At 34.1% G+C, this 26,257-nt stretch overlaps 3 protein-coding genes across 8 annotated transcripts; 1 reads left to right on the plus strand and 2 right to left on the minus strand.

Annotated features, from left to right (window-relative positions):
- Positions 1-634: 634 nt before the first annotated feature.
- On the minus strand, positions 635-1,588 carry LOC109009139 (thionin-like protein 2). The gene is made up of 2 exons (XM_018989510.2): positions 1,137-1,588; positions 635-1,034 (listed from the first exon to the last, which is right to left on the minus strand). Exons 1-2 carry the CDS (start codon positions 1,429-1,431, stop codon positions 952-954), a joined length of 378 nt encoding a protein of 125 aa, XP_018845055.1. The 5' UTR covers positions 1,432-1,588; the 3' UTR covers positions 635-951.
- Positions 1,589-9,251: 7,663 nt separating this feature from the next.
- LOC109015350 (protein MLN51 homolog) lies at positions 9,252-19,205 on the plus strand. 3 transcript variants are annotated; one of them, XM_035683511.1, is made up of 12 exons: positions 9,252-10,173; positions 12,451-12,553; positions 12,647-12,843; positions 12,939-13,792; positions 14,157-14,271; positions 17,027-17,146; positions 17,540-17,595; positions 17,713-17,758; positions 17,889-17,959; positions 18,037-18,115; positions 18,624-18,716; positions 18,813-19,205. In XM_035683511.1, exons 1-9 carry the CDS (start codon positions 9,626-9,628, stop codon positions 17,914-17,916), a joined length of 2,067 nt encoding a protein of 688 aa, XP_035539404.1. In that variant the 5' UTR covers positions 9,252-9,625; the 3' UTR covers positions 17,917-17,959; positions 18,037-18,115; positions 18,624-18,716; positions 18,813-19,205. The 3 variants fall into 3 exon arrangements, with proteins under 3 accessions (XP_035539404.1, XP_035539405.1, XP_035539403.1); XM_035683512.1 differs by having other exon boundaries at positions 12,939-13,395; positions 13,471-13,792; positions 17,889-18,115; XM_035683510.1 differs by having other exon boundaries at positions 17,889-18,115.
- A 274-nt stretch (positions 19,206-19,479) lies between these two features.
- Positions 19,480-25,253, minus strand: LOC109009149 (centromere protein C). 4 transcript variants are annotated; one of them, XM_018989528.2, is made up of 12 exons: positions 24,910-25,253; positions 23,829-24,022; positions 23,648-23,736; positions 23,462-23,564; positions 23,190-23,356; positions 22,469-22,972; positions 22,293-22,363; positions 22,125-22,194; positions 21,336-21,421; positions 20,446-20,545; positions 20,251-20,358; positions 19,480-19,887 (listed from the first exon to the last, which is right to left on the minus strand). In XM_018989528.2, exons 1-12 carry the CDS (start codon positions 25,066-25,068, stop codon positions 19,760-19,762), a joined length of 1,779 nt encoding a protein of 592 aa, XP_018845073.2. In that variant the 5' UTR covers positions 25,069-25,253; the 3' UTR covers positions 19,480-19,759. The 4 variants fall into 4 exon arrangements, with proteins under 4 accessions (XP_018845073.2, XP_035539408.1, XP_018845072.2 ...); XM_035683515.1 differs by having other exon boundaries at positions 22,293-22,972; positions 23,829-23,989; positions 24,910-25,225; XM_018989527.2 differs by having other exon boundaries at positions 22,293-22,972; positions 24,910-25,225.
- Positions 25,254-26,257: the final 1,004 nt, after the last annotated feature.

Here is a 26,257-nt window from a genome sequence, read left to right on the forward strand (position 1 = left end):
CTTCTTCTTCTTCTTCTTCTTCTTCTTTTTTGGCTTTGTTAATGGTTGTCAAGTCCTCGGGTTGGCTCGAAACCCGAGTGGTAAGGGTCTTGATCTCATCTTTGTGGTATGTCTCCTTTGGGTTTCAGATCTGTAGCTTTAGATTCAAACGATTTTCAGAAGCTATGTTCCAATGGTTTTTCTTGTAAAATTTGGCTGTCCTTCGTTTTGCCTTTTATTCTCCCCATAATACCAGACAACTACGACTGCTATTACACAGAGGTGAATAGGGAACACTTCTGATTGTTGTAAATAATATTCGGCTTGTTGACCAGGTGTATCCGGCGCTTTTTTAGCAATTTTAATATTAGTTGCGTATCCACCATGTTTTGTGCATGTTTGTTTGTAACGTACATATGTACTATGATACTCGAAAATCTGTTCACTTTTTATTTCCTTGTTTCCATATGTTGGTGCATGGCTCGACTTCAGTGTAGATTGTAAAAAGAAATTCTTGTAAAATAAATTTAACGTATTACTTTAATAATTAAGCTACGTAAGTTGTGCAAATTTTCTTGTTTAAAATTTATTTATTTATTTATTTTAGTTGGGTAGAGGGTTTTGAACTCTAGATCTCCATTTTGAAGGTTGGAGATTATGTCAATCAGATCATATGTCTTTGTCCTTGTTTAAAATTTATTACATACAATTATGTTTGAGAATATCTTAAATCCCATTAAAAAAAAAAAACTTAGACAGGCAAAATTAGAAAAAGAAAACACATAATAGAATCAAATGAATTTAATAAATTAAATAGGAACAAATAAATAGTTCCAGGTATTACCAAATACATGGATGATAAATTAAGCTTAAAGCTCACAATATTCAGGACATGACCTTTCGATAATATACGATTTCTGGGCACTCCTTTCTTGTGTAATTATTTGCGTCACAACAACCAGAAACCAAACTCTAACTCCTAGGCCCTTGAGGAGGACTCTGACTCTTGCAAATCTTCGAGCAATTTATCATACAATTACCCACTTCATCTCCATCTACGAAATAGAACAGAGCAAAAACAACAAAATAAATACATTAACAAAGACCAGCTTATTGGAAAGAGAGAGAGAGAGAGAGAGAGAGAGAGAGAGATATACTTGGGTGTTTTTGGGTGCTGATTTTGGAGCACTTGGACTCAGCACAGCGAATCCTACAGTTAACAATGCGCTTCGCTGATTCGTTGCCGGATTCAAATCGAACGAACGCGGGCTTCATGCCTTTTTTCAAGCACTTGAAGGAGCACGAAAATGGAGGCTGGTAGGAATCCAGACAACAGAGACTGAAGCAACTTTCATACTTCTGCTTATCGTAGGCTGTGGAATCCTTCACAACCATCCCCAGCATCAAAGAAATCACCACAATTGCTACTGATCTAAGTCTCGTTTCCTCCATTACTATTTCTTCTTCTTCTTCTTCTTCTTCTTCTTCCCACTAATATGATTTCCCAATTAAGTTGAATGATGCCTCGTCTGTTGTGTATTTCAATGAATTGGGAGAACCAACCGAGGAACTTAAATATGGCAGATACCTGAATTCTAGAACTTTGCTTACCTAAATGACTTTGTACAATGTGCTTAAAATAGACAATTGCATAATTTGACCAACCTAACTTCTATTTACATACAACTGTATTCAAAACTAACATGTAACTAACTAACTACTAATATATTTGTCTACAACTAATCAACCCAACCACAATCAGTTAGCATCTTATCTTATAGAATCTTCCAAACTAAGTTAGCGGCTCAATAGTAAGGTCATTTAAGTCATTTCATTAAATAAAATTTTAAATAATTTTCTATTTTTTTAATATGTGCAATGCCCCATAATACTAAATCTAATATTTAATACAAATTACAATGAATTATTTATATTTTAAATATTTTTTTAAGATCTTGCAAAATTGAGATAAAAAATTTGCATTGAAGCGTCATTTTATGTTGTTGTATAAAATATAAATTTAAAAAAAAAACTTTATTTAAAGATTTTATTGAAAATTTTGAAAATTATTTCTTATAATAATTTATATTTTATTATATTATAATTATGGTTACTTAAATTTTACTTTAGGCCTCAATTTGTATTGAGCTGCCCTGCTAAGTTACTAACTAATCCTCCTATCCAATATGTCTTACTCGTTTCAATACTAACTAATACGTAATTGTATTTCTTTTAAGGGTCTACGTAATTGTATTTCTTTTAAGGGTCATGCTATAGCCCCCGCTGGGCTTAGTATGTATTTTTTTAATTTATTTTTTATATAGATTTTTTTTACACTCTTAAATATTTTTAAAAAATAAAATAAATTAAAAATATTATTAAAAAATACTTCCTTAATCAGAAAGTAAAAAAATATATATATTTTACTTCGTGATTAAGGAAGTATTTTTTAATAATATTGTAATTTTTATTTGATTTTTTAAAATATTTAAAATTATTAAAAATATCTATATAAAAAAAATACATATAAAAAAACACTAGAGCGCAACGGAAGCTTCCAGCGGGGCATCTAACATTTTCCTTCTTTTAATTCGTAATTGTATTCCTTTCATAAAAGAAATGCATCGACATGTAATTTAAAGTTAGAAAATACTATTTTGATAAGTTCCGAAAAGATATTTTATAAAATGACATGGCAGTATCACGTCATCAGGATCAAATGTTAATCGTGTACATTGACATGGATGCCGTGTTAATAAAAGTTAACCCCAATGCTAATGGAATCATTGAAATTATCATTCATATAGAGTTATTGTCATCGTCTCAATCATGGCTCATCATGATTCTTAAAAGGGATATTTTATCCAATTTGAACGATTTAATTAAGGTTATTTGTAATAATTTTAACTTTAGGATATAATTCACCCGCTTGTGAGAATGATTAATTGTAGAGGATCCTATTAATTTGTTTCACAACAGATTAGAAGTGTCGAATTAAAGGAATTCAATGCAATCATTAAAAAGGTTTATTGGAAGAAAAAAGAAAAAGAAAAATGTTAAATGTGCTTATGAAAAATTTACAAAAAAAATTTAATTCTCTATATGTCAATTGTTGATATGTTATAAATTTTAAATTTTAAATTTTTTAAAAAATAAAATAAAATAAAATTAATATTATAAATAAAACTATAAATATACGTAAAACTATTAAAAAAAATGTAATCATAAAAGCGAAGATGCGCTTTTTCCCATAACAAGGAAAGAGCAAGACGTGAGACAAGGTAAAGGCATCAAACAACGAGATTCCTTTATATTTTTATATTATCGATAATGTCGTTATTTTAAGATTTATTTTTATTTATAAGATTTATTTTATTAATTTTCTTTTAAAATTAAATTTAAATTCCAAATTTTATAATTTTTAATATATTAATAACTGACATGTTGAGAAGTAAATTTTTTATAAAATTTTCTTAAATATATTTAATATTTTTCATATTTTAATGTAATTGTTATCACAACGTACAAGAATTAGGATGTGTTTGAATGTTGAAGTGAGTTGAGTTGAGTTAAGATGATAAAATATTATTAGAATATTATTTTTTAATATTATTATTATTTTGAGATTTAAAAAAATTAAATTATTTATTATATTTTTTGTTAAAATTTAAAAAAATTATAATGATAAGTTGAGATAAGTTTGAAATCTAAACTCACTCTTAATGACTCTCGATTCCCCTGACTTTGATCCAATAATTTTATTATATTTAATTGTACTTGTCACATGTCATATTTTAATTGGATGTCATTTAAATAAATGATATATGAAACGTTATTTTCAATATCACACATTAAAAATAAAATAAAAAACTCTAAATATATTATAAAAAATTCTATATTTTAGATTATTTACTTCATTGCCATCATGGCCACCAAACGTGCCTTTCTACCATGTTCACGGCATTATGCTCACCGTTGTGGTGGGTTTTGTTAGGCCATTTCTCGATATGTATGTGTAACTTGTATTTTCTTCGATCCTATAACAATTTAATTTCCGTACATATTTCAAAATAACCAATCCATTCCTTACATTTATGGCATTTTTATTGGGCCCAGCCACACAATTTATAATTAGAGTCTCCTAAAATTTAATATAAATAGATTAGTTGTGTTTAGGTAATAAGGTGATTTCAGATATTCTGTAAATAGTAATAAAAAAATATTAAATAGTAGTGAAAAGTATGTAAAAAGTAATGATAAAATAATAAATAGTAATAGGGTGTTCTCACTATCCAAACGATTTATAACTTTCCAAAAATAGAAATGATATTTGCATTCATAAAATATGCAATCGCGCACTCATTTTGAAAAGGGTGAGTATATATGAGATCTACATGAAAAAAAAATTAATTTTTTAACGATGAATCTCACTTTTTTTCTAAATGAGTGCGTGACACTTATACAATTCATCACTATATCTAATATTATTTCTCAAAAAATATGGAACTATAGCCATGGGCAAACAATCCTATGCAAAAATATGCCCGTCTTGGACTAGGTACTTCCAATCTGGATTGTGGTCCTTATTGGGCCGAGTTATTTACACTTTACATGTCATTATATTGGTTAGGTGGGCTTTTCACTATATATGTATATGAAAAAGTCCAGATTCAGTCGCATTGGGTAAGCACTGGGTAAGCCCGCTGATATGGCAAAAAAATTGAAACGCATCGTTTTGTCCCCAACACGAACTCTTCCTCACTCCCTCCCTCAATTTCCATCTCCCTCTCTGCATTTTCATTCCTCTCTTCTTCTTCTTATTCTTCTTCACCATTACGCCTTCCTTCTATCTCTCTGTTTCTCCTTTTCTCTCTCTTTCCATTACCGAACTAGCCTACATCTCTCATTGTATTGCTGTCTCCATTTGTTCCTCTCTTTCTCAACATGGTCTCTTTCTATCCCTGCCCCGATTTCTCCATCTCCTCTATCAGTTTCTCTTTCTCATTTTCTTTTTCTTTACCCCTTGGCCATATACCTTCATTGTGCCCCTTCTCTTAGCACGGTGAACACCAACAATAACAGCAAGGGTAAACAAAGAAGAAGTGTTTCGCCTAAACAAAGACGATGGTTATGTTGAAATATTTTTTGTTATTTTATTTATTTTTTATTTCCTATATATAGATCTTTTTCTCGATTTGTGTTCATCGAAATCGATTTTTTGTTGTTGGGTTTCTCAGTTGGATGTGAAATTTGTAGACCTCATCGAAAAGTGTTAGATGTAGATGTGGATGTTCGAGTTGTCTTGTTCTTCGATTTGGTAAAAATATGCGATTTCTATTATTGGAGTTGTTAATGTAGATATAATTTGAAGAAGATTGTAATATCTTCAGTCCCCTATTTGGGGTTTTTTCCCTCATGCAAGGAAGACGACGGTTGTGTGGGGGAATTTTTTTTTTTTTTTTTCATTTGTTTGTTCAATTTTTGTTTGTCGAAGTAGAATTTTTTTTTTTTTTTTTTGGTTTCTCATTGGGAGGCCTCAAGGGAGGGAGGCGCTTTGAGTGGACTTCAGCTTTGACGAATGGAAACGCAGAGAGAGAGATGGAAACTGAGGGAATGAGGGAGAAGAAGAAGAAACGGGAAGACGAAGCACAGATGTGATGTATTCTTGTTGGCGACTACAATGGACAGACGAGCCAACCAATTCCTATGTATTTTAGTTTCAACCTTGATCTTCTTCCTGGGGATATCAACCACCTGGAGTTGATTTTTGTTGCTATTGAGGAGGAAATGAAGACACCCACCAACGAAAACAATGGAGAAGACAACCTTTCTCTACGTTTCTCTTCTATTTTTATTTTGGTCTTTTTTTTTTTATATATATATTTTAAAGCCGTTTGCGCGCCGCTTACATAGGACGACTGTACATAGTAGTTTTGATCCATATATTGGTTAGGTGGGCCTTTCACTATATCTATATATTATATTGATTACATGTCATTATCTTTGTTACATACTTGTAAGTTGTAATATTGTCTAATGCAAAGCAAAGGAGTTTTGCTACACAACTATTTACTGTTCACGCAACATTCGCACTCCAGGCTACGCGGTTTTTTTTTTTTTTTTCCAAAGAAAAGAAAACGTGTGTTTTGATCTAGTCTAGAAGGTTCATCCCCACCCCCGCGTTCTTCTTCACTTCTTTAGAAGGCTAATGCCCCTCACTATTTCAACAAAATCATTTGTATACTTGAAATCACAAAAAGAATCAACCAGATAAATCAATACAACCAGTCGCAATAAAATCAGTGTACGTGCAAAAAAATTACACGAGATCTAACAAAAATCAACCTTTTCAAAAAAATAGTGTTACCATGCGATCTGGGTTGGTGACTTGGTGTCCATGCGTCTGGAGACAGATTTGGGTTGAGGGAGAGAGAACTGTGGCTGGGTGAGGGGCATTTAACATTAAAACATCACCCATTTGGAGGATGATTCTGAAGGTTTCATGGGTATTGTTGGCATTGAATTCCTTGAAGCTCTCGACGCAATCACCGCCCTGGAGAAGGAAAGTTGGAGTACTTTATTGTGAGAATCAAAGAGTTGTTGCTTGTGAGAACCGTAGGAGAGAATAATGGGCTTGAACAAAGGATTCGATGGGAATAAAAGAGCTGCTGCTTGTGAGAGCCATTATTAGTTTGCTTCTTTCTCTTAGGATACATTTGGGTAATGAGAAGTGTTGAGAAGTATTGAGAATGTTTGTGAATAGTTATGAGTAGAGATTGGAGTGAGTTTGTGGGTCCCATTGAGAGTATTTTGAGTTGTTTGGATGTGTTAAGTATGTTGAGTTGTTGACTTTTGAGTAGGTAGTTGAAAAATGTGTGGGTCCCATAAATATTATAGTGATTTTATTTTTAGTAATAAATATAATAATGATTTTATTATAGTGATTTTTTAATATTAATAAATATTGTAGTGATTTTATTTTACTTTATATATAATAATGATAAATATTATAATGATTTTATTTTTAATTTATATATAATTGTGATAAATATTATAATGATTTTATTTATATATATAATAGTTATAAATATTATAGTAATGTTATTTTTTATTTATATATTATAGTGATTTTATTTTTAATTTATATATAATAGTGATAAATATTATAGTATTTTATTTTTTATTTATATATAATAGTGATTTTATTTTTTATTTATATATAATAGAGATAAATAATGATTTTATTTTTTATTTATATATTATAATGATTTTATTTTTTATTTATATTTAATAGTGATAAATATTATAGTAATTTTATTTTTTATTTTTTATTTATATATTATAGCGATTTTATTTTTTATTTATATATAATAGTGATAAATATTTTTTATTTATATATTATAATGATTTTATTTTTTATTTATATATTATAGTGATTTTATTTTTTATTTATATATAATAGTGATAAATATTTTTTATTTATATATTATAGTGATTTTATTTATTTATTTATATGTTATAGTGATTTTATTTTTTATTTATATATTATAATGATTTTATTTTTTATTTATATATTATAGCGATTTTATTTTTTATTTATATATAATAGAGATAAATATTTTTTATTTATATATTATAGTGATTTATTTTTTGTTTATATATTATAGTGATTTTATTTATTATTTATATATTATAATGATTTTATTTTTTATTTATATATTATAGCGATTTTATTTTTTATTTATATATTATAGTGATTTATTTTTTATTTATATATAATAGTGATAAATATTTTTTATTTATATATTATAGTGATTTATTTATTTATATATTATAATGATTTTTTATATATATTTAATAGTGATAAATATTATAGTGATTTTATTTTTTATTTATATATAATAGTGATAAGTATTATAGAATGTTTGTGAATAGTTATGAGTAGAGATTGAAGTGAGTTTGTGGGTCCCATTGAGAGTATTTTAAGTTGTTTGGTATGTGAAGTATTTTCAAAAGTACAAAAATACTTAAAAAATGTTGAGGATACTTGGTTACCCAAACACAGCCTTAGTCTTTTTTTCATCTTCTTCATGGGACTGGGCAACGAGGGACTGCCTCTAAATGTATGTCTGGGGGGCTTTGGGAAGGGAAAGGAATAATAGGATCTGGGGCGCGGTGAAAGGGAAAGAAAGAAAAGAAAAAAAAAAAAAACTTTTGTTACAGTATCACTTCAATTTATGGTATACCTTTGTAACCCCATCTTCTCCGTTAATAATTGATTAACGATTTAGGGTGCGTTTGGATGTTGAACTGAGTTGAATTGAGATGATAAAATATTGTTAAAATATTATTGTTTATTATTATTATTATTTTAGAATTTGAAAAAGTTGAATTGTTTATTATATTTTGTGTTAAAATTTAAAAAAATTATAAATTATAATGATGAATTGAGATAAATTGAGATGATTTTTAAAAAATTAAGAACGAGAAAGAAGTCCTAAGTAACAAAAAAAAAAAAGTGGTTGGGTGCTCGTTTTGGTGGTAATGGAAAGGAGGAGAAGGAAAGAAAGGAAGAAGGAACAAAATCAAAATTTTGAAAAAATCAACGAACCGTGCTGTGGTAAGAAATCGGATTTGTCACATTAGAAGTGTGGAGCGCGATCCAAAAATCGGAGTTTGAGTAGAGATTTTGAAAGCCAAGAGGGTGAACTTGGGATCTCGACGTTTGTTTTTTTTAAGAAAAATTATATACATAAGCCTCACACTCCTGCACACTATTTAAAAGTATATGAATTTATTCTTTTACCCTCATGTTTCATTAAATAGGAAATATAAAATATGAAGATAAAATAGTAAAATCACATATTTTTTAAGTGGTGTGCAGAGTGTGAAGCTTACGTGTAGCATAACTCTTTTTTTAATGCTTACATGGCATGAATTCATTGGTTATTGATACAGGCGTCGGATTAACTTAACTTTGACCGTTGAACGACTGACGAGTGACGAGTGACGATATCAGAATCTATAAGTAAAGAAAAAGAAAAATGATAGATTCTGACCAATCCCTAACACCCTCTCATGAATTTTACTTTTTAAAATATATCCCTCATGAAATATTAAATTTAGTGGAATTGAAATAATAAAATATTATTAAAATATTAATTTTTAAAATTATTATTATTTTAAAATTTAAAAAACTGAATTTTTAATTATATTTTATATTAAAATTTTACAAAATTATAATAATAAGTTATGAATTTACAACCAAACGAAAACCTCTCGTCCAAAAACCTCTCCCTCAATTGCTGACGACATAACCGAAAATCCAAAAATCCCCTCACAAAATCTAGGGTTTCACGGACGCTACCCTTGAGATCCCAGTAATCTAACTATTTTCAATTTTTTTGGGCTCCTAGGGACTTCGTTTTCACAAGATTTTATCTAATTGGTGTTTGGTTCTCGAGTGAGTTGGCTAGGGCTTCTGCTCGTTTGGATTGCCCGAGAGTTTTTCATCAGCTGTTTCGGTTGTACAGGGATTTTAGGGGGATTTCAGGGCTTCTTCTGGTATCGATTGATTTATCGTTTTCTGAGATTGGTGTTTTGATTTCCAAGAAAAGATTTTTAGGGTTTTTTTTGGAGGGAATTGATGGCTACGGCGGGTGAAGAAGAGGTAGAGTATGAGAGCGATCCAGAGGAAGTGAAACGATCGCTGGCGATGCGGAGGCGAGAAGCAAGTGATGACGAGGAAGGCGAAGGAGGGGGGAGAGAGAAGCCGAGGATGGACAGGAGGGTTGTGACTCATTCGGACGAATCGGACGGCCAGGGCGGGGTCGCGGAGTACGAGGATGATGAAGAACTAGATGAGGAAGAAGAACAGGAAGACGAAGAAGATGAAGAAGGGGAGGTTGAGCTGGATGGGGATGCAGGGGAAGAAGAAGAGGAGTTATATGGGGACAGAAGGATTGAAGGAGAGACACGTGTTGTTGGTGGGGATGAATTAGCGGTTTCAAGGTTGAATGTTAACGAAGCGCACAGTGATGAGAGGAGGTCTGCGGACGATTTGGCAGAGGTGCAGGAAGAGGATCGGGGTGAGGGGGAGGAGAAGAAGGAGAATGAGCCCTTTGCGGTGCCCACTGCCGGGGCTTTCTATATGCATGATGATCGGTTTAGGGACAATGCCGGTGGTCGACCCAGGTATATTTTGGTTTTGGGCTCATATTATCGGCTCAGGCATGATCTTTTTTTTATAACGTATTGGAATATGTTTGGAGTCTAGGTTTAATTTGCATTGACCTTGATCTATAATAGTTTTATATTTTTGGTATTGACGTTGAATTGGCATTTAGGCGAAAACAAGTTGTCAGAATGAAGATGAAGCTTGTTTTAATAGTTAAAAAAATCTTTCAGTGGTGATAGATTATATCGTGAGTTCAAATATTGGAGTAGTTTAAGATTGAGTTGTAGTTTGAGGGACTTTTGTGCTACCATTTGGGGTATGTTAAATGAAGCCCAAATTAGTTATTGTGAATATGCAATATATTGGAATGTTGATTGTATCATAATCCTAAAGAAATTATAGCTTGACTATTGAAAGACACTTACCTAAAAAGTGCAAATTCATCTTGTTGTACTCATACCCAGTTGCATTCTTTGGGTGGATTAAGCACCCAGTTGTATTTGATGCCTACTGAATTACTGCTAGGGTTGAGCAAAAATCTGATTCGGACTCCAACTCCAACTCCGAATCCGGCTCCGCTACGACTCCGATTTCTTTTGTAATTTTCAGTCGCAGTCGGAGGTGTCTCCGGACCGACTCCGATCTGATCCGACTTTACCCTCCTCCGACGCTGATATTATACATATGTTATAAAAATATGTATTTATCTATGTATTTATCATATATACTAGTATAGTTATATAACTAGAACTGATATAGCTAAATTCAATAATATACTAGTATGAGCTAATTATTATAAAATAATATAATTATTCTATAATATAAATAGACTACTGATAGTTTAGTATATTTAAATGTCATAGTTTTACTACCATACATAATCAAGTATAGAAATAAGTTAGACGCTAGTATTTAAATAAATCTAGTATAATTAGTTAATAACACATATACTAATTGACTAAAGTATAATGTAACACTCCAATGAAAGGCCCAAACCACATGGTCTATACTCCAAAAGGACTAGTCAATGATACAATTGGAGCCCCATTAGAACCTTATAAAGAGCAAGAACTTCTCATTCCCAAGCAATGTGGGATCCCATACACCACTTACCTTTATCCTTATCATATGGGATATCACATATAATAACATGAAAAAAGACATTAGAAAGTCTAGTATATAATTAAGTTAAAAATAAGTTAGACATTAGTATAATAACATGTAATAGTAATGTATAATAACGTGTAATTAGACACTATACTATAAGTCTTGTATAAAAATAAATTAGACGCTAGTCTAGAAATAATTAATAAGTCTAGTATAATAAGTTAATAACACACAATACCAATTTGCTAAAATATAATAACATGTAATTAGACACTAGAAATAAGTCTAGTGTAGAAATAAGTTATAAATAAGTTAGTCACTAGTATAATATAATAACATGTAACACGTATGAGTCTATTATAAAAATAAGTTAAATATTAGTATAGAAGTAAATTAGCAGTGAATGATTTAATTTTAGTTTTTAATTAAATTGAAATTTGAAAGCTCACAAAAAATTCTTTTTTAAATGGGCTAAATATGAAGCTAAAAAAAAGAAGCCCAAATCTGAAAGTCCATATCCGACTCCGCTCCGACAAGTCCAAGTCGGAGTCGGAGTCAGAGTCAGAGTTCTGACTTGTCGAAGCAGAGTCGGAGTCGGATTTAGATGAATCAAACTTCGACTAAGTCGGTGCTCACCTATAATTCAAAATAACCATCCTTGGTTTCTATCAAGTGATATTGGAGAGACGAATATGAAAGTATGCTTTAGGGGATGTTTGGAAAAGTTTTTCATCTTATCTCATTCCATCTTATTTCTTTCCTAAACGTCATTTAAATGCAATTACTTTTAAATTAATCATTACAATTTTTTCAAACTAATCATTACAACTTTTCCAAACTTGCAAATAAAAAACAAAAAACAATTCAATCTTTTCAAATTCCAAAACAAAAATTATATTAAAAAATTATATTCTAACAATATTTTAATTTTATAATATTTTTTATTTAACTTTTTCTCTCGTATTTCTCAAAACCCGACAAGTACTTAACTCAAACTATCTTACTACTATTCACAAATCATCTTACTACTATTTTCAAAATTCTCATCTCATCTCATCTCATTTACCAAGCATCATCCGCTTACAATTCAGATGAACTATTATCCTGTTTTTGTTTTTTAATGGTTTTCCTTTGTTATCTAGGCCATTCATAGTAACCAATGCCTTAATCTGTTATTGCTTTGTCAGGCGCACACATGGTGGAAGGAGGTTGTGGGAGTCGCAAGATGACCGAAAATGGGGGCATGATAAGTTTGAGGAGCTGACTTTTCAGGAAAGGCATTATGAAGAGGTGATGTGATCTTCCTGGTGGATAGTATTTTAATTGTTCCTCTCCCAGGTTTCTTTTGCCTTTCTGATGCATGATTTTAAAATTATATACCAGGGTCGGATAAATTCTAAGGGTCATTATCGAGGTCGTGGTAAAAATCAAAGTGTTGACCGAGGGTACTCAAGAGGGAGTAGGTCTAAAGTGTATAACAACCAAAGCCAAGCACCTAAGAGTGTGAGAGGAAGAGGGCCCAGACGATTTGAACCCACATTTAAAAACAAAAGTCAGGCACGACCGACTGAAAGAAAACAGTAAGTATAACATTGACCTCAATGGCTTTCAGTCAATGTTTTCTCACATCTCATCAGGTTATGCATAAAATTTGTTATGTTTGCTGATGTTTCAGATCTGGGAAGCCTCCTGAGAAAACGTCACATGCTAATTCTGGGAGAGCTTTCATGCCTGTGTCAAGTGTGGAATCTGAATCTGTTCCTGCTAGGAGGCAAGTGTTCGCATCAAGTTTGAATTCTGCTTCTCCTCCATTTTACCCTTCAGGATCTTCCAATAAAGATATCACTCTGATGCATAAAAGAGATGTACAAGCTGGTAGTTCCAACAGGAGTTTTCACCCAACTGTTATGGATGATGGTTCTTCTGTCCAACAAGCAAATGCATCGCGTCGAGGGAAGAACATTGCTGAATCTGTTGGCATGGACAAGCTTTTTATCGATGAGTCCATCAATCCAGGTGCTGGAAAGCCTATGACTAATTCGCAAATTCCGCTTTCTGGACCTTCCTTCCTTAGTGTTACTCAATATCCTCCAACCAGGCCTCCGGGAAGGGGTTTAGCTATTGCAGGACAGGTGAGTTATCAACCCGCTCCTCCTCATAACCAAGTCAATAGAGTTTCTCCTTCAAAAAATTTCCATGCTCTTCAGAGAAGTCCTGCTCAGAGCAGAGTTCAGCCTTCTGTGCAAGCTCCTGCGCAGCAGGCAAGCCAGCGTCCTGGTAGTGGTTCTCAACCATCCTCCCCACCAAAAACAGGTCTTTCAATAAGTTCTTATGAACCCAGAGAAGCTGAATCTCCTTCAGAATCAAGTAAATCCAAAGTTGCATTGGTTGGAAATGGAAAAGTCAATGCTCAAAGTGCTGGGAGGGGATCTGTTGTGTACGGTGGGGCTCAGGTTATGGGAGCTACTGGGAGCATGGCAGTTGGTCATGGTGATCAAAACCTCCCCGGGGCTCCAGCATTTTTGCCAGGTGAAGTTTCTTGGATCTCATCCTCAATTATTAAGGAAAAAACACTAAAAAAATCTCTGGAATGTTATACAAGGAACACTCATTTTTGGATTGCTGTTTTTGGATACACTCAAGTGTTAAAAGTGTATTTTTTTTTATCATATATTAGTTATTAAATTGTGTGGGTAGTTCTAAAATTATTTGTTGGATGTGGATTAGTAACTAAATTTTTTGTACCTACTTATTATGCCATGGTTTTGTGAGGCAAGCTTTACATTTATGTACATGTATGTTACTACAGAGTTTATGGAATCCTTGTATATTTGTTTTTTCCTTTCTTTGTCCTACTTTATTTTTGTTCTTATCTGGTTTGGTTTATGTGCAGTTATGCAATTTGGAGGCCAGCATCCTGGTGGTATTGGAGTTCCTGCCGTTGGCATGGCGTTCCCTGGTTATGTTGCTCAGCCACAACTTGGTTTGGGAAATTCTGAGATGACATGGTACGTTAACCCTTTTGTTATAATCTGCAGTTTCTTCTGTGAGTCGTCTTGTCTTCTTTGGATCTTCTGTGTTCTGTGGACATGATTTATTATAATATTAATTAATGGCTAATTAAAAGTTCCTTTGAAGTATTACCTATATAAAAAAAAATCCTTTGGAGTAGGAAATATGCATCCTGATGAAGTGAAACTTATGGATTAGCTTTTGGAAATCCCTTCTATTTTACAACTGAAAGGAGATGTTTAAACAAGAAACTGATCCCTTTTGGAGGCTAAGAAATGATAGAAGTTTTGAAGATCGTGAGCGGACAACGGATGAGTTGAAAGCTTTCTTTTTTAAAACTGTGTTCTTTTGGGTGGGGGCTGTAGATTTTAATGTGTCCATGAGTTTCTTATTTCGGTTGTAAATCCTAGTTAGTTATTACTCATGTATGCATCCCGTGTTCTTGGCTATGCCTAATATATTATGAATAAGACTTAGAGGAGGTTTTGATAGTGAGTTAAGTTGAAATGAAGTGGGATGAGAGTTGAAAGTTGAATGAGCAAGTGTGATATAGTAGAGGGGCCACTAGGATTGGTTCCCACTGAAAATCCCGAAATAAATCCTTCTCCTACCACTGCCTCCACCATTCGACTCAAAGCTTCCATAACAATGTCAAACAAGAAGGGAGATAAGGGATCCCCCTGCCTCAAACCTCTAGAACTCGGAAAATACCCACAAGGCTGTCCATTAACAAGAATAGAAAAGCGAACTGTTGAAATACAGTGACTTATCCAGCCACACCACTTATCACCAAAACCGCATCTTCTAAGCATATACAAAAGAAAATTCCAATTTACATGATCATATGCTTTTTTCATGTCCAACTTACAAAGGACCCCCGGAGCTCCTTCCCGTATGCGGCTATCTACACATTCATTTGCAATCAACACCGAATCTATAATTTGTCGTCCTTTAACAAAAGCGTTTTGAGAATTGGAAATGATCTTCCCCATCACTTTGCTCATTCTATTTGCTAACACCTTTGAAATAATCTTATAGACACTACTTACCAAGCTAATCGGGCGAAACTCCTTAAACTCCGAAGCACCCACTTTTTTTGGAATTAATGCAATAAAAGTGGCATTCAAACTCTTCTCAAACTTCTGAAACTCATAGAATTCATGAAAAACTTTCATCACATCCTCCCGCACAAAGTCCCAACATTCCTGAAAAAATGCCATAGTAAAGCCATCCGGCCCGGGAGCTTTGTCTCTCCGCATTCCACACACCACCCGATGCACCTCGATCTCTTCGAACGGCCTTTCCAGCCAGCTTTTTGAAGAAGCATCCACCGCTGCAAAGTTCAATCCATCTATCTTAGGTCTCCAATCTTCCGTCTCACTAAGGAGGGAACTAAAATACTGCACAGCATGCTCTTGGATCTCAGCCGGTGGGATGAGAGTTGAAAGTGGAGGGGGGTGATTGATCGCAAGTATGGTAGTGATTGGGGAGGATGGTGTACCATGGAGAGTAGGGATTCGTATGGAGTGAGTTTATGGAAGTTTATTAGGAAAGGTTGGGGTCGCTTCCTAAAACAAGTTAACTTCTCGGTTGGTGATGGCTCAAAAATCAGATTTTGGTCTGATGTTTGGTGTGGGGATATTGAATTATTTCGAGCATTTCCGGCTGTTTTCAGGTTGGCAACTAATAAGCAAGCTTCAGTTTCCGACGTGATGGTATCTTCCAATGAAGTGGTGCTCTGGGATGTAGGCTTCTCCAGATCTGTCCAGGATTGGGAAGTAGAAGAGGTTACTGAATTTTTTAGACAGTTGTATTCAGTGGTGTTAAATAGACAGAGCAGGGACCAACTTTGTTGGAATCATACAGCCTCCAAGAAGTTTTCAGTTCGGTCTTATTATAAAGTGATACTTAATCAGCACCATATTGGCTTTCCTTGGAAGAGGATTTGGAAGGCTCATGTTCCGTCAAAGGTGGCTTTTTTTGTATGGACAGCAGCAATAGGGAATATTCAGACTATTGACAACCTGAGGAAGCGTGGAATGATTGTTGTGGATTGGTGCTTTATGTGCAAGAAAGAAGCGGAATCAGCAAACCACCTTCTACTTCATTGTGAAATGGCTAAAGTGCTATGGGATGGTGTGTCTGGAAAGGTTGGGCTGTGCTGGGTTATGCCAGAAGCAGTGGTGGATTTTCTAACATGTTGGACTAACTTTCAAATGCATACTTGTCCCCAAGTGGCAGCTGCCTGGAAAATGCTGCCTTTGTGTATTATGTGGTGTATTTGGTGGGAGAGAAATGAGCGGTGCTTTAATGATCGGGAACGCAATAGAGATGCATTTTGGAAGTTTTTTATTAGTACTCTAATTAGCTGGTTCTCTGCTATTGTACTGAAGGGAGGGGATGTAAACGCGTTCTTGTCTTCGTTTTTCTAAGTTCTAGAATGTATTAGGTGTTTCTTGTGTATACTCCCTGTGTACTCGGGCTATGCCTATTACATTGTTATTAATAAAGCTATTACTTATCAAAAAAAAAAAATATTGTTAGAATATAATTTTTTAATATAATTTTTGTTTTTGGATTTGAAAAAGTTGAATTGTTTATTATATTTCGTGTGGGAGTTTGGGAAAACTGTAATGATTAGATGAGATGAGTTGAGATAGTTATTGAATCCAAACAAGGCCTTATTGATTACCTATATAAAAAAAAATATTTTGAAAGGGTAAGAGTGATGATCATGTTTATGTTCTTCAGGCTCCCGGTTTTGGCGGGTGCAGCAGGAGCTTTAGGGGCCACATATTGTTCACCCTATGTTGTTGATGGTGCTTATCATGCTCGCCCTACAGGACAGACATCTGCAACGGGTGCTTCAAGGTTGGTAGCATGTTTTCCATATGTTTGATTATTTACAATGATCAGAGATGGTATCAATGTTTTATTTTGTTTAACCTGGTAATTTGTGTTTGTTGAAGTGTAATTTGAGGCGTTTCTATATGGTTATATTTCCTTTAGTTTCTAATGCTAGCTTGTTAGTTGAATGTTGTCTGGTGGAGATACTTGAATGTTGTGGTGGAGATATCTTTAAAAAAAATGTTGTCTGGCAGAGATATGGTCAATACTGTGACTTTATCATGACTACTTGTTTGGCATATGGCCATTGTACACATTTTATGGAAGTTGATACTTTGATCATGCTGCTATTGACTGATGTAATCGCTCCAACAGCATTGCAGTGTTCTTATATTGTATTTTTTGGTTCCTTTGTAGCCAAGAAAATAATTTGAACAAGACCAATAAGGAATGGAAGCCTTCACAGAGGCCTGGTAAGATATTTTCATCAACTCTGTAGCCTTGCACTTTGGCGTCATCACTAATTCCTAAATATATCATTATTTTTTTTAATATATTTTTTTTTGTCAATGTAACTTGTTACCCTGCAGAACCTGGGAATGATGAATTTGGGCAGCGACAAAATAAGCCTCGGAGGCAAGTTGGAATACTTGTTTTTGGTGCCAAATGTCTTTGCCACATCCACGCTGGTTAGGGTGGAGTGGAGGAACATGATCTCTTGTGTTGCCTCTTAAAATCTTTTAGTTTTCCTTTCCTATCCTTGCAGATACTCGGAGATGAGCTTTGGCCAGTGAAGTACATAGATACTATGGAGCAGGTTTTAATAAGCAGATAAAGGTTTACTATCACCCAATAGAGCTTTTCTGTCCTTTGGGTGCTGCAAAAATCTGAGTTGTGATTGCTTGGTGCTGCAGGCCTTCCTCCAGGCCCTTTGTGATCTCTAGCTTTTGTTTTAGAGCACTTTGGGCCGCAATGGGTTCCATGACATTTTAGGTAATCAATCTTGCTGTAATTAATGCATTTTATTTTTCTTTCTAGTCATTTATTATACTTGTAAAAAAATTAATGCATTTTATTTCGAGATAATCTTTCTTTTATAAAATTCATATTTTGTGTTCTTGGGTATTAAAAGATGAATTTAAAAGTTTGCTGTCAATATCCTGAGATTTTGTACTCTTTTCAACACGTTACATGTTCATTCAGTAATATAACTCAAATGTGAGACTTCAACTGTGCGTTTCATGGTATACCACCCTTCTCCTCCTTTACCCCTTTCTCTTTAATTCTCTGCATTATAGGCAGGCCATTAGGATCAAAATCATGATTCGATCTGATCGTATTTTAGAGTTGATCATCATGTGATTAAAGTAATAATCGATTATTTCTACCTGCTTTTTTTAACTCTTAGTCATTGTGATTAATTGTCTACATGTTAATTGCACATGCGTTACTATTTTTGTCTCTGTGCTGACCCTCGTCTCTCTCTCCCTTTTTGTTGTAGTTTATATATGGCAAACACCTGGTCATGCTGCACTAAATTACTTGAGAACAATATTGCGGCTTGACGGGTGGCAGTTCCTTGTTTGAAAGTGCGGTAGGAATATGCATTTAATGATAATCACTAAACTTATAGTCACGCTAGTTGGCATTGGATGAAATTGTGATAATGTCTTGTTATTATTGCTTTCAGGTTTTCTTATGGTTTGGTTTTTTAGTGAAGCTTGTGAGAAATGTAGGGTGGCTTCCAAAGATATAGAGAGAGGCAAAAAGAACAAGATCTATTGTGCAGCAGCTGTTTGATCAGTGGCGTTAATTTTTTCTATTTATTTAAAGGGTGTGGGTTTAAATTTGTTTCTTCGTGACTAATTAACAATTATTTTGAGAGGACCTTAGACGAATGGGATTTTCTCCACTAGAGGACAGTTGCTGGCAATGTTGCAGTCTTAAAGAGTGTCAGGCTGGTGTTTAGTATTTTGGTGTAATGGGTGGTGGGTTACTGATGTTTTAGCCGACTATTATTTGTGAAAACTGATGTCTCTCTAGGCAATACAACGCTTGGCTATGATTTGTTCTATTGGCCTAATTTTATTTGCTTCTAGCTTTGTGGGGGGAAAGCTATTTGACATGCAAATCTACAATGGAGAGTAGGTGGAGGACCCCTACCTCTGCAACTACCTAGTGAGGGGTGGTCGCGCCAAATTTGAGTGTGGAGTTCGAACCTATTATTTTTAGATTTTGTTGTTTTTAAGAAAATCTATTTTTATTTTTATAACAAAAAAAAATAAAAAAGTTATTTCATTCCGCATGGATTAGTTAATAGTTTAATTTACGATCAATAGAATGTATTCCACAAAAACAAAAAAACAGAAGGTAAGAAGCTTTACGCCTACATTCTGCAATAACATTTAACTTCTCATATATCAATGAAAAGTTTCAGTATAGAAGCTAATTGTCCACGACGACTATTTACCACAATTAGAACTCAACAACTACTATCTTTTTTTTCTTTTCTTTTTTGGTTTTCCCAGCCAATTCTCGGTGACAAGTAGAAAAAGAAGGGTGTCAGGAGACAGAATACATAGGAGAGAACTCGTTGGGGGTACCTACTTCCTACCATTGCTTAAAACATCAGTCGTCTCAATGTAGAGCTGCTAGTTCGACAAGCTCTTTGTATTCATCCGAGACGTAAGATTTCACCTTGAGCGTGGGTTCTCCACCTTCCTTTGTAGGAGAAGCGTACTTCAATCCAATAACCGTTGCCAGACCTGCAAAAGGTATGATACGACAAATCTCTATTACCTACACGGGAAATGGAATTACATGAATGGATATTTCGTTAAAAGTTGTAACAAATCGTGATGATTGAATATCAAAGGAAAGGGAAGCTAGCAAAAGAAAAAGCAAACCAAACTTTGTTGCCCACATTCAGCTGCTCACCATAAAGGATTTGAATGCAAGATTTTCGTACACTATCAAGGAACTTTCTTTTTAGTAAGTTATGCATGTGGTGGTCTTGATCCCATGACCACACCCTCCAACACATTCTCAAGGATGCGTCCATATATTACGAGAAATATTTGTGACATGGAGTTCCTAACCCAACAAAATCGACACAAGAGAATACTCACTTTCATGGATGCGTCCATATAATAATCTTTCGCCTTTCCAGTACTCCAGGGGTCTTGTCCTGATCCTGGTGCTTCGCCTTACCCCAGATTTCCATAATAAACCAGCTCCTAGGAAGACAATATACATCCAATTAATCCAACAAAATAACCCAAAAAAGCTTCAGTCAAACATTTGAGATTGTTAGAAATGAACACCTGCAAGGCTTTGCCTGTGAGAAAGCTTTTTCCTTTTGTGTTCTTTGGGCTGACGTGATTTCACTTCAATATGCTCATTCAATGATACCTTGGCACTTTCCTGGATTTTTGCATCAGGAGACAATAAAAACAACTTTCAAGCATAGCATATAATATCAAAAGGAGAACCAACCGTAAAAAAGCAAATTGTTCTTTTGGACATAAATATTTTATCGAATCTAGATACCCCAAGGTTGTCTCTAGGCCTTGAACCAAACGGTAAAGGGATGGGGAGAGGTGTTAGGCCATAAATATTTCCCAGAAAGAATAAAACCTTTTATGGCAGATAGAAGGCATAAAAATTAACTAATAAATTACTCAAAATCATTTGGACTCAAGAATAAACAGAGGCGAGAGGATTTAACGTAAATAATGAAACAAACATCCAAAATTCTTGACTGTTACCCCTTACAGGATTCCTAATTCTTGATTGCTCTAACTCCATTTTCAAATAGAGCACATAGGACTTTAGATTGAACAATCAACACTCACTACAACATCCAACTGCCTATTCACTTGAACAATCTATGGAATCGGAAAATCCCCTTTCCATCATCAATTTTGTCATAAAGTGAATGAACAGATTATTAAAAAAATATATATAAATGTTGAGGTATTTTGGAGCCAATCCCAATTTAACAAGAGTTAAAGCTTAGTTAAATTGGGTATAAACAATGATACACGGAAAACTAACTCAAAATCAAAAATCATGATCCATCCTCTACTACAGCACCATGTTTCCCAACTCAAGATCAATTTCAACACCACTCAGATACAAATGCTAAATATGAATATATACATGTATGTATAAAAGAATGAATGAAAGGAAATGAATAAGGAAAAATGGTAACCTCTTTTTGCTGTTCTGGGATGTTGTTTGAGGCTCTGTAGAGTCCATGTACTGCAGAGTCTTCAATGACAAGAGGACTTGATTGATCTGATAGAGAAGATGACAAAAGGCAGTGAGGCACAGAATAAACTCAGTTGAAACCATCTAAAGCACAAAACATAGAATTATAGTGGACAAGAAATTGAAATTATAGCTGCCTTACAAAATTTAGGATTCAAATTCATCAAGAATGAAAACCTTGCCACAGAAAAAAGAGAGCTTATTTTGGACACAAAATAGTTCATTGATAATGTGTTAAGTACCTACTTTCCAGTTCCATTTACCTCGTCTTGGTTGAACTAGTTGATTATGGGTAACAGATGATCAACATGAATTTGTAACACCCACTTTGGAGGGGACAAACAACCTTTTGACAATCTAAATGGTTCACATAAAATCCATCATGATCTGAGTCTCTCGCATCTATGAGAGGATTAGGAAGTCACAGTGTATCATATGGTCAAGTTTATCTCTTCAGGACCTCCTTGATTATGCTGTGGGTTAAGAATCTAGCTTGGAGGTTCATTGTATTGCTTCTAATAGTCTAGACAGTGCTTTGTCCTCTTTTCTTCAGAGAACCAAACAATGATCAAAATCAACTCCTGCATCCATTACTAGATAAACCGTACTAATTTAACCCAAAAATCCAAAATTTAGTCATCGGCCTCTCACAAGTATTTATCATAATGCCAAAACAGATAAATGTGATCATAAACAATGGAGTCTGAATGTAGTTTGAGTTTTTCCTCACTTGAGTCAGCCATGATACGATTGGGCTTTTGAGAAGCTACTACTTCCACAGTTCCTAGCATGTCTTCCACCTGAATTATGTCACAGTAAAAATACATGGCATTCAAATTCAAAAAATAAAAATAAAAATCATAATTAAAAAAAAAAATAAAAACAAAAAAAGATTCACCTTTTCCTCCAAGTTATTGGATCCATTTGAGTGCGGATAAATATCGGCATCATGCTCACTGAATTGCTCATCTATAACTTCATTATCCATATTAGTGCCTCCAACATTATCCAAAATGCCAACACAAGTTCCACTTGAACTGATATCAACTCCAACAGAAAGTCTACTTGACTTACCTTGCACAACTGTTTGAGATGTACAAGTAAAATCTCCAATAGCCACCTCAGGTGAACCTGTTTTAGCAGTTGCAATGTCACCTTCCCCAAAATCAGGAACTGAAAATGGATCACTTGAGGGCTTTGACTGCAAAAGTCGTCTCTGTAATAATGATAAGGGAGAAAATGGACTTCTTGGGGGTGTGGGTGAAGCTCTGTGATGAACAGAGCTTTCTGCCTCATGTATCATCTTCATGGGTGTTTCACTGCTAATTCCTTTTAACAGATTACCTATGTCCATTAGAGCATTCCGAGGCTTTGGCATGTTTTTCCTTGAAGATTTCGCATCGGTCTTTTGAAAACCTTGCAAGTCTGGGAGTGTTAACTTCTCTAGATCAATGGGTTTGATCTGCAAGCGCTTCTGTAAAAGACTGACTGCTGCATCCCCTTCCAGATCTTCAAAATTACCAGATAGCAATTCATCCAAGATTTGACTAACTTTGTTCTCTGGCTCGTCCATTGAACCTATTTCAAATGCAATTAATCATGATATCAAGCATCTATTAAGAAACAAAAAATGGGCAAAATGGATACTAGTATAAAATGCTCAGGTGATACTCTTGTATATGTCCCGTATACCTGGGCCTTTGCCTATTCTTATGATCAATAAAATTTTGTTTAGCAATAAAAAAATAACATTGACTAGGTTGACTGACTTTACTATATAATGGTGCCCACTTACCAGCTAATTCCCTCTCTTGTAATGCTAGATTTTGGCCATTTTCACATTGTGAGATGACATTAAGTGGGCTCACAATGCCTGATTCAAATGTCTCTTGAGAGGTTACAACATTCTCATTATTCTCGGAATTCACTGATGAATAGCGGTGCTTGTATCTAACTGACCGCCTGGGTCATAAAATAATAAGGTTATTCCACATAAGTTTTTTAATAAAAATAAGCTACAAGATAAAAAAGCATAGTGGGGATCCATGATGAAACTGATGATCATACCCTAGGATCCCTGGTCGACGCTGTCGTGCAGTTGTGGATCGGTTGCGCTGATCAAAATCCATTGACATGCCACCAATCTGCTTCTGTAACTCTCTTGTGGCATCTAAGCACCAATTACACAGTAAAAAAAGTCTTATCCATATGATTGTAGGATGAGTTCCAGAATATAAAGAGACTGCAACTTACTTTCAAGTCGTTCATAGGCTGAGAAGAACTCCTCTGGGTCTTTTAGTTGATCAATGTCCAAATTTGGTTCCAAAATTACAGCAGGCTGACTGTGAAATGAAGATATGACTTAGGTCATCTGAAGACAAAAATAAAAGCAGCCACTTTTTTTATGAAAATTAGACAGCAACTATGAACTTACGTTATATCAGGCTTTATGGAAAATCGAGCCCGCTTACGGCCTAAGGCTGGCCTTCTTTCTTGGAGACTTTCCTTATCCTTTGCAGCACCTGCCTTTTTCTCTTCACATTTGGCAATTTCAGAGTTCAGAAGCACTGAAGCATCAACAGTAATAGTTTTTGCCTGCGCTAGAAGTTTACTGGGACTTTTTAATGCCTGAAAGTGCAGGAAAACCAAGAAATATGATCATTTTCTTTGAGTAAAATGAAATTATGGCACATTACCATGGAATTATGGCTACACTGAAGTAACCTGCTCTGTATTTATGCTTACTTAATAAGGGGATATCCATTGTGGAATAAACCATTTGGTGGCAAGAATTCTGAAAAAATAATAAAGAATGAGTTCAATCCTAACCCTGTATTCTTCAATTTTCAGGTGCTTCATTTGATTGATGAGAAGGCTTGCATTGATCCTTCATATATCAACTCGACTGAGCTAGATAACTGTTTTAGGCTCTGGATGTGACTGAAAGCAGCTTCTAGCTTTCTCAGATTGCAAATAATTAAAACAAACGAGCAAAGGCCATGACTCAAACGCTCATTTCCTTGATTCTTCTAAGAAATTATGCTGTGACAAAAATCCAGCCTACATTTTTCCAGGTCCCAGATACAAAAAAAATAGAAAAGGCCCTAAAATTTCGCCTTCCTCCCTTCTCTAATCCATTTGTTTCTAAGCGATCAAAGAAGCTCTACGTTTTTTCATCTGAAAATATGAATGATAGAAGTCCCGAGATAAAAATAGCCACATCAATCTCAGTTAATTTTAATTTGCAATATCCTCAAAAGAATAATAATAATAATAATAATAATATTATTATTATTATTATTATTAACAATGATGATGAAAAGTAAACCTCGAACATCCAGCATACTTTATCAGGCTAAATTTCTCAGAACCAGTCTGGATTTAATTTTAAACTCGTAAACTAGACGAAACCCTAAAAGTCAAGTTCGATTAGTGGAGATTAAACAAGCACAACGAGAGAGAGAGAGAGAGAGAGGGAGAGGGAGAGAGACGCAAGACTGGACGACAGAAAGTACCATAGTCTTGAGGCGGTTGTGAATGGCGTCAAGATCAGAGTCGGGTTCGTGCGACTTCAACGGCTCGGGCGCCACTCCAAATGTCCTGGGGAAGAGGGAGAGACCCGAGTAGGCTGAAAGCGGATCCAACGGATCAGGGCTCCGATATTCGGCTACCATTTCCGGCGTCGGGGTTTGGAAGGAGGAGACGGACGTAGTTCGAGTGGGGCCGGAGGGATGTAATTCGAAAAGAGCGTGGGCGGGAGGGAGTGTCTACTGTCGCGATATTGTTGCCAAGAGTGCCTGGCTGTCTGCCTTGAATTTTCTCTTTCTACGATTTTGCAGATGTGTCCCTGCGGCAACGGATTTTCACCTAGCATCCTCGCGGTAGTAAAGTGACGTTAGATATTTTGTAAATAATAATAAAATAATATTAAATAATAATAACAAATAGATAAAAAATAATAAATAATTGTATAGGAAAAATATTTACATCAACTTACTATTTATCATACACTCAACACACTTATGTGTCGTTTGGATTCGAAGATAAGTTGATATGAGTTGAGATGGGTTGTGAATAGTAGTGAGATGAGTTGTGAATAGTAATGAGATTTGTGAGTTAAAGTTGCTGAATAGTAGTGAATAATAGTGAAATGAGTTGAGATGAATTGAGATAGGCTGTGAATACAAACGAAGTGTAGTGTATTGAGTTAAAAAAAAAAAAAATTTGAATGCATGACGTATGGAGAGTGTAAGCTGATGCATAGAATTACTCTTTTTAGAATAGTCCATCATCCAAACTAGCCTTAAATAATTTTGAACAAGGGAATAGTAGACTCGTAGTTAAAGGTGTAATCAGTCTGATCTAATCGATCTTGGGAGAATTCTTGGACCAGATTGAAAATTTCTATCCATTTATTTTTCAAACTGAGACCAAAACTGATCATACCTCTAGATTGGATCAGACCGTTATTTATTGATTCATTCGGTCATAACCAGTGCAAATTGGATCAAACATACAAAAAAATTCAAGATTTTCCCAATTTTAAATATCAACTATTTAGCTCTATTTGCACATTTTATTCTTGAAAATAACCTAAATAAAATTTGAAAAATTTATCAAAATTATTCATATCCATCCATGAAAATAAGCAATCATTGTAATAAATTTTAAAACAAAAAATAAAGAAAGAGAAATTGAAAATAAAATATCATCCATACTCTAAATATAAGAACAAAATAAAAAAGGAAAGGATAAAATATTATGTATCATTGCATATAAAATTATGATTTATCATATAATATGTTAATTTTTTTTATCAAATATAATATATTAGTTAATAATATATTTAATATTTTATATGGT

The sequence above is a fragment of the Juglans regia genome, chromosome 12, assembly GCF_001411555.2.
Source record: "Juglans regia cultivar Chandler chromosome 12, Walnut 2.0, whole genome shotgun sequence".
NCBI lineage: Eukaryota > Viridiplantae > Streptophyta > Magnoliopsida > Fagales > Juglandaceae > Juglans > Juglans regia.

Coding starts and splice junctions, on each gene's coding strand:
- LOC109009139 (XM_018989510.2), bottom strand. CDS start 1,431: ATGGAGGAAACGAGACTTAGATCAGTAGCAATTGTGGTGATTTCTTTG. Junction 1,035..1,136: donor CAGCACCCAAAAACACCCAA/GTATATCTCTCT, acceptor TCTATTTCGTAG/ATGGAGATGAAGTGGGTAAT.
- LOC109015350 (XM_035683510.1), top strand. CDS start 9,626: ATGGCTACGGCGGGTGAAGAAGAGGTAGAGTATGAGAGCGATCCAGAG. Junction 13,793..14,156: donor GGCTCCAGCATTTTTGCCAG/GTGAAGTTTCTT, acceptor GTTTATGTGCAG/TTATGCAATTTGGAGGCCAG. Junction 14,272..17,026: donor GGAAATTCTGAGATGACATG/GTACGTTAACCC, acceptor TATGTTCTTCAG/GCTCCCGGTTTTGGCGGGTG.
- LOC109009149 (XM_018989527.2), bottom strand. CDS start 25,068: ATGGTAGCCGAATATCGGAGCCCTGATCCGTTGGATCCGCTTTCAGCC. Junction 20,546..21,335: donor TCCCAGAACAGCAAAAAGAG/GTTACCATTTTT, acceptor GCAAAAATCCAG/GAAAGTGCCAAGGTATCATT. Junction 19,888..20,250: donor ATATGGACGCATCCATGAAA/GTGAGTATTCTC, acceptor TACCTTTTGCAG/GTCTGGCAACGGTTATTGGA.